Here is a 7,615-nt window from a genome sequence, read left to right as displayed (position 1 = left end):
CATACAATCAGATTTTAAAACAACTACTTGATTTGAAAATGTGAAAAAGTCAACATAAGCAACTGAGAATGCCTTGGCAATTGCTCAACAGTTAAAGCTAATAAACACGCAAACCCTAGCCGACTAGCGAAAAACAAGAAAAAATTATATGCCATCGGCTCCTGTCTTTAGCTTTGAAGTCGGCTGCAATCTTCTTGAAAATCATTATTTTTCTCTTCCCTCATATTTTGTTTACTTTATTTGGTGTTGAATTATCGTTGTGAAACGGTATAATCACTGTGATAATCGTCGTCTTTTGACCCATGCACATAGTTAACACAAGATTTTGAATCAAGTTATCACCTTCAATATTGGTGGGAGTGCTTGATTTTAATTTTCTTTTTGGTGTATTACCTCTTTTGGATCTATGTGAAAGGTGAAGCTATTTGATTTGCTAGATCTATATCATTTGGTGTTTTGGGATCCTGGTGGTGATTGTGTTATGCAAGAGACTCATGGGCATCGTATTTCGAATCTCAATTTATGGTTTGAGATTTGTTCTCACATGATATTCCTGTAACACAAAGTTATGTTTTATTGATTTGTGTAACCATGCGACTTCCTATGAGCTCGGACAAATGATTGAAATCTACTCATTATTTTGCGAATAATGAGGCTTTATGATAATATTTTTATAAACCGAGTTTGTAAAGAGCGTTTTAGAGTCAAGTTCTTCGTAATATATATTTATAATGCTCTTTTATCGGAGGAAATATTTGCACTATTTTCTTTAAAAAAATAAGCTAATAAACACGGACAGAATCATTCTTTACTTTACGAGTAAGTAAGTGCCTTTTACTGTTTTACACAAGGCAATCCCACCCAAGATTTGATTTTTCCTCCCTCATTATTCTACACAAAACCCACCCATTTGGTTAAAACATTTGAGAAATGTTACGGAGTAAATGCTGTAGCCTCTTTTGGAAGTTGGATTTTTTATAGATTTTTTGTCTTTTTTTTTTTTTGAGCTGTCTTTTTTGAAAATATTATTTATGGACTCTTTATCATCTTTTATTTTTCTTTTATAATATTGACACGAGAATTAATAAACTAAAATGTATACGATTTCGATCATTATACAATACAATACGGGATAATGAGTAGATTAGTAATATCCCAATATACCTCAATACAATAATGACATGTTTACGTAAATGTAATGAAAATATGAGGAATTGAATTAAGGAGGAGTCAAAATCGAATTTCTGTTGAAGCTGTTTACTTAGGCCATCTCCAACCAAGGGCTAGCCAGAGGGCTCGTTTTAGCCTTCTGACCCTCTAAGAAATTAATATTTTAATGAATAGTACAGGGCCATATTTGCCTCCATCTCCAATCAAGGGCCAAAGGGCCATAGGGCTCATTTTAGCCTTGTCACAAAAAACGGTCTCCAACTGAGGGCCAAAGGGCCAAACATAATTTATTATTTAAAAGCTACAACTTAAATTCAAATCTAACGGCTAAGTGACGTCAGCTAGCCGTTGGTAGCTGACATCATGCTGACGTCAACTAGCTGTTGGATTTAAAATTTTCTTTTGCTATAAATAGGGTGGATATTGGGCTATAATTCACATAACTTTGAATTCAATTTATTTCAATTCAATCTCTTTCAATTCAATCTTTTTCAATTCAAGTTTGTAATGAATTCCAACTTTGGATGCTCTTTGGATTCCAATTGGGGGTCCTCATCCAATTCCAAATTGGTAGCAAAATGGGCGCAAATGAGACGAGAAGATGTGGAGTCTGATGAAGAAGTTCGAGTAAGGCGCAACAAACAAAATAGAGCAGCAGACATGGCTGGCTGCGTCAGCCAACTGAGGAACAACGTCAATGGGGTGGCTTTATTGCTGGTCGCTCTTACAAACCACGAAACAGGGCGATGTTGCATGCCAATCTGATGAACAACTACTTCAACCCCAACTCGGTGTACACAGAAGAGCATTTCAGACGTTACTTCCGGATGAGGCGTCATGTCTTCGAGCGTTTACTTCGTGATGTCCAACAGGTCAATCGATACTTTTGACAGAAGCGGGACAGAGTAGGCCGCCCTGGTTTCTCACATCATTAGAAGGTTATTGTTGAACTCTGAATGATAACCTATGGCTCCCCAGCTGATTCGATGAATGAAACCGATGGTATGTCTGAGTCTACATGCCTTGATGCTCTTGAACAATTATGTGACACAATTGTTCAGGTTTACAAAGACGAGCACCTCCGTGAGCCAAATCAAGAAGATCTGAATCGGCTCCTTTGCAAAGTTGAAGACCGTGGGTTTCTGGGCATGATAGGGTCATTAGACTGCATGCATTGGGATTGGAAAAACTGTCCCATCAGATGGCAAGAAGGCTTCAGCGGAAGGTTGAGAAACCCAATTGTTGTGTTAGAGGCGGTTGCCTTATATGACACATGGATCTGGCATGCTTTCTTTGGAGTCCCTGGATCCCAAAATGACATTACAGCTCTTGAGCTTTCACCCCTCTTCAATAACGTGACGGAAGGTAAAGCACCTCAACTTGACTACTACATCAACAACCGTCAATACAATATGGGGTATTACTTGGCATATGGCATCTGCCCAAAGTGGGCGACACTTGTCCAAGCAATTCCAAACCCTAGGAATGACGTAGAAAAGTTGTTTACCTTACACCAAGATGCATACAAGAAAGATGTTGAGAGAGCTTTCGGTATTCTACAAGCACAGTGGAAGATCATTAGCGAATCGACAAAAGGGTGGAGTCGAGAAAATTTGGACTCCATGATGATGTCTTGCATCATATTACACAATATGATAGTGGAGGATAAGTGAGATGGGTATATTGATGGAGAGTCTGATGACAACCAAGAGGATCCAAATAGGTCAAGAAGGGCTCGTGCAAAAATATATGATAGACCTAATTTGCCTTTCAATCTAAGAACTGATAGTATCTCTATAAATGAATACACGAGAATGATACGTTCTCGTGCCACAAACAAGTACCTACAGCAGGATCTTGTTGCACATCTTAGGGCCAAAAGAAGCATGGAGTAGGCGTTTAAGTTTTATGTTGTTAAATGTTTTTAAAAATATTGTTCAAGTTTCATGTTGTTAAATATTTTTTTTATGTTGTATAATTTGTATGTTGGTTAATGTTATTAATGTTGTTTCATGTTACTTAATTTACTTTAATGTTGTATAATGGCTTAGGAAGTTTTAGGCAAAAATATAATTTAAAAAAAATATATGAAACAAATTTTGTGAAATAGAAGTTATAGGGAAAAAAATAGAATTTAAAAATAAAATGAAACAAATTTTATGAAATAGAAGTTATAGGAAAAATTTTGTAAATAAAAAAAATAATAAAACTGTAAAAAAAAAAAAAAAAAAAAAAAAAAAAAAAAAAAAACCAAATGCAACGGCTAGCTAACATCAGCTAGCCGTTGCATTTGAATTTTAGCTTAAGGATTCCTGTCGGTTAGCCCTCCAGCCCTTTCAAATTTCATGGGGCCTTCTCAGATTCCACGAGCCCTCGGCTGGAGACGGTTTTCGGGCTATTTTTGGCCCTCTGGCCTTTTGGACCTTTCGGATAGAGATGACTTTAAATGTTCTGAAATCAGAATAGAAATGACACTAATTCCATAAACCTATTTACTAATTTAGCATAATCGGAATATAAACTAATATGATTACTAAAATGACTTTGTCCCAAATCAAATATTTTATAATAAAATTTGATATAATATATAATAGTAAGAAAAAATTAAATTGCTTTTTTATTTCATAGACACATTAAAATGCTTTTGTTTATAAATTTAAGTATGTACTTTAATATTTAAATTTTCTCGCTCAAAATTGTAATTTATTCTCTTCGGCATATGTATGGAGTTGTGCATAATGTGAATGAGGGTATAATAGGAAGAAAAAATGCATTCCTGATTCCTTCACCATCTAGGAATCCAAATACCTCATCCATGGAGGGAGTCCAATTCCTCTAATTTCAAGAATTGAATTCCATTTTTCGTGTGAATTCCTTCAAATTATGGTAAACATAAAAATTATCCGTAACTGAAATTAAATTCCTTATTTTCATTTCAATTACAGATATGTAAACACGCCATAAGTGCATTTTGCTCGCAACCTTTAATTTTCTTTGCCCAAATTCCGACATTGAGGTTTGACTATTCGCCATCCCCAAAATTGTAAAGCCAACAGTGCGTTACAAGAAGGAACCCTCTTTCTACTCTTTTGCCTAATGTGGGACCCATCACCAACTCCCTTCTGACCTATTTTAATTTTATCTTTGTGCCATCATGTGCCATGCAAAAAATATTCACATTTAAAAAATTCCCCAAAAAATCCACCGTTGGATCCCTCTTTTGACTTTTGCGCCATCTTTTCCCTTCTTTTATAACCCCCTCAACCCCCCTTCCCTTCTCTCAAACTCCCCCAATTCATAATCTCCATCCTCTTCCTCTCTCGATTCTCAAAGCCGAAGCCAGCTCCAATGGCTGTAGATCTAGTTGGCTTCTCCAAGATTGATGATCGGACGGCCATGCAAGAAGCTGCCTCCGCTGGCTTGCAAAGCATGGAGCACCTCATCCGCGCCCTATCCGATCACCCCCCATCCCAAACCCCACTCGATTGCCGGGAAATCACCGACTTCACCGTGACAAAGTTCAAGCAGCTAGTCTCTGTTCTGAACCGGACCGGTCACGCGCGGTTCCGCCGTGGACCGGCCAATCCACCTTCCGACCCGGTCCACCCAAAACCTCAGACGACTTTGACTGTTTTTCAAACACCAAAGTCCGACGAAGATTCCTCCACTACTCTGTCCCCGCCGCTCTCCACTACGTCGTCGTTTCTATCCTCCATCACAATCGGTGACGGCAGCGTTTCCAACGGTAAAGCCTTCTCATCGATTTCCGTGCCTCCGGCGCCGGCTTTCTCCGCTGGAAAACCCCCCCTTCCACAATCTCACCGGAAACGGTGTCACGACGGCGAAACAGCTAAAACATCATCGTCTGGCCACTGCCATTGCTCTAAAAGAAGGTACTACTGAATCCTGGATTCTGAATCTCTGATACACTGTACAAAATACACCCTTGGCACATATTAGCATACCTTTTTGTTGTTTGAAAATTTTCATTTAAATTATTTTGTTTTTTTAATTATTTATAGGAAGTCTAAGGTTAAGAGGACGATCAGAGTGCCGGCGGTTAGCTCGAAAATCGCCGATATACCGGCCGATGAGTACACCTGGAGAAAGTACGGTCAAAAGCCGATCAAGGGCTCGCCTTACCCGAGGTATTATTCTATTCCTTTTAATCTCAACCGCACATCGGCTTGATCTTTTCAAAGTCGAACACAGATCTCGATGTGCTTTCTTTTGAACGATAGAATACCAAAATTATTAATTAATTAATTAATTAATTTGTTTTGCAGAGGGTATTATAAGTGCAGTACAGTGAGAGGCTGTCCGGCGAGGAAACACGTGGAGAGAGCTCAGGACGACCCCACTATGCTCGTCGTTACCTACGAGGCTGAGCACCATCACCCGCACCCTTCCCTCACAGCCGCAAATGTGGGCCTTGTTTTCCAATCTTCTAAGGAATGAGGCGGGGTCCACATTTTTTGATTCGATCATCACCGTTGAAGGCACTCCGTGACGGTGGACCACTATTACAGCAAGTGTACTTAGCGCTCTTTCAGAAGTCAAAAAGGAAAAAATGCTGAATTACAGAAATGAAATATACGGTGTAATGGAAAATGGAGAGGGGTATGATGTAAATTATGAAAGAAAAGAAGGGTTAAGGAGAAAGATGGAAAATAGAATATATAGTTGTGATGAACTAAATATATTGAATGGGGTGATGATAAGGAGACAAGTTTAGACGTGCTTGTGGATCACGTGATGCGATAGTTTCCGATTGAATTATTTCTTTATAACCATGAACTATAACATCAAGCGTGGTCTAACAGACGATGGTCTAACAATTTAGGCTTCTATTTTCCTATTGAATTTAAAGAAAATTAATGAAAAAGATTTGAAATTTTTGAGTTTTAACGATAAAGATAAAATAAAAGATAAAGTTAATAGTATCTGAATTGATTTTTTAGTGTAGAAATAGGATTTTTCGTTAAAATGAACAATACCGAGAGTTTTTCGTTAAAATTCTTTTGAATTTATTCAAATTTTTATTAATTTATAATTTTCATACGAAATTTGTTGTGTTGGTCGACGGAGAATTGGATTCTTTGGTTGAAATCTTCGTCGATTGTGGAAGAAGTCAAAAAGGACGCGCATCAGAATAATCTTTTTCTTTTCTTTCATAATTTTGATGTCGTTTAATGCTGATAAGGTCAATGAAGTTATTCGTGGGTGGGGGCTACTCCAGCTAATGCAGATTGGTTGTGTTCGTTGACCATTGAAATCTGTGTCTGCTGTTTGATACTTGTATGGCGTTTAAAATGTCAGTGACATTCAATGATAAAGATTAGGAAAGATGGGGCTTTGGGTTTGGGCAGTTACATGAGTTTTGAATGGGAGCTGCTGCTGACGACCTTCTTGGTCATTTTGTTTTTGGATTTAGTAGATTCGAATCGTTTATTATCTAGTTCGTTATTTAAATTTTAACTCGATAGAAAATTAATCACATTTGAGATCTTCTAATGGTTTGAAAATTGTTGTTAAGGTTTCATTGTTTAGTTAAATAACATGGTTGTTAGTCTACTTATTGGTTAAAAATAAGACGGATAAATGTATTTTTAACTTGGTTCATTTTTGGTATTGTCAAATCACGACGCAACATTGTAAGATAAGAAATATGATCGAGAATGTTCAAATGAAAATGTTTTTAACACTCTTTTATGATTTATGACCTACCAGAGTATAACAAACTTGGAATTTTATTCTTATCTTTTAAGTCTAAATATTAATCAAAACTTTTCTAATGCACCGTAGACTCGGAATGTATTTGAGTTTTGGTGGTGTACAATTAATGTAAAGAGGAGGAATCTAAAACTAACATTTCTTAAAGAGGAAGAAGATAGTTATGAGCCGAGATGTTATATTTGATGAAGACAAGATATGGAATTGAAGTGACAATGAATCTGGGCAGGAAAATATGCGCAATTTTTTTCCCCTTCCACAGATTGTGATCCTTTTAACATTTGAAGATGCTCTGATACAGACAAATGGCAGGATGCTACATATATATACGCTCGTATAAATTAAATCCATTGAGAAGAATGATACTTGGGAGTTGATTAATCTTCTAGAAAGGCAAAATACAATTGGGGTCAAGTGAGTTTATAAAACCAAGCTGAATGGAAACCGAAAAGTTGATGATCATATAGCTCGTTTTGTGGCAAAGGGTTACAAGTAAGAGTACGACATTGATTTCGAGGAGGTGTTTGCTCTTTTGACCTTGGTTCTTTCAATGGTTGCTCAAAACTCGTGGTTCATCTTACTATGTCAGCTATATTACATGGGATGTTGCAGGACTCTCTGTATTGAGGAACCTCCTGGTTATTTGCAACAAGGAGATGAATAAAAAGTTACAAACGGAAGAAATTATCGAACGGCTTAAAACGAACTCCAA

The 7,615-nt window shown here is 37.2% G+C and overlaps 2 protein-coding genes across 2 annotated transcripts; both read left to right on the top strand.

The window, feature by feature from the left end:
* The first annotated feature begins 1,916 nt into the window (after positions 1-1,916).
* Positions 1,917-2,843, top strand: LOC137732810 (protein ANTAGONIST OF LIKE HETEROCHROMATIN PROTEIN 1-like). The gene is made up of 2 exons (XM_068472077.1): positions 1,917-2,042; positions 2,232-2,843. The coding sequence occupies exons 1-2, from the start codon at positions 1,917-1,919 to the stop codon at positions 2,841-2,843; spliced, it is 738 nt and encodes a 245-aa protein (XP_068328178.1).
* A 1,626-nt stretch (positions 2,844-4,469) lies between these two features.
* On the top strand, positions 4,470-5,870 carry LOC137732122 (probable WRKY transcription factor 11). The gene is made up of 3 exons (XM_068471420.1): positions 4,470-5,063; positions 5,193-5,318; positions 5,457-5,870. Exons 1-3 carry the CDS (start codon positions 4,519-4,521, stop codon positions 5,626-5,628), a joined length of 843 nt encoding a protein of 280 aa, XP_068327521.1. The 5' UTR covers positions 4,470-4,518; the 3' UTR covers positions 5,629-5,870.
* The last annotated feature ends 1,745 nt before the right edge of the window (positions 5,871-7,615 follow it).

Source organism: Pyrus communis, chromosome 4 (assembly GCF_963583255.1).
Source record: "Pyrus communis chromosome 4, drPyrComm1.1, whole genome shotgun sequence".
Lineage (NCBI taxonomy): Eukaryota > Viridiplantae > Streptophyta > Magnoliopsida > Rosales > Rosaceae > Pyrus > Pyrus communis.
This window is presented reverse-complemented; position numbering and strand designations above follow the sequence as displayed.

Coding starts and splice junctions, on each gene's coding strand:
- LOC137732810 (XM_068472077.1), top strand. CDS start 1,917: ATGTTGCATGCCAATCTGATGAACAACTACTTCAACCCCAACTCGGTG. Junction 2,043..2,231: donor TACTTCGTGATGTCCAACAG/GTCAATCGATAC, acceptor ACAATTGTTCAG/GTTTACAAAGACGAGCACCT.
- LOC137732122 (XM_068471420.1), top strand. CDS start 4,519: ATGGCTGTAGATCTAGTTGGCTTCTCCAAGATTGATGATCGGACGGCC. Junction 5,064..5,192: donor TGCCATTGCTCTAAAAGAAG/GTACTACTGAAT, acceptor AATTATTTATAG/GAAGTCTAAGGTTAAGAGGA. Junction 5,319..5,456: donor AAGGGCTCGCCTTACCCGAG/GTATTATTCTAT, acceptor TTTGTTTTGCAG/AGGGTATTATAAGTGCAGTA.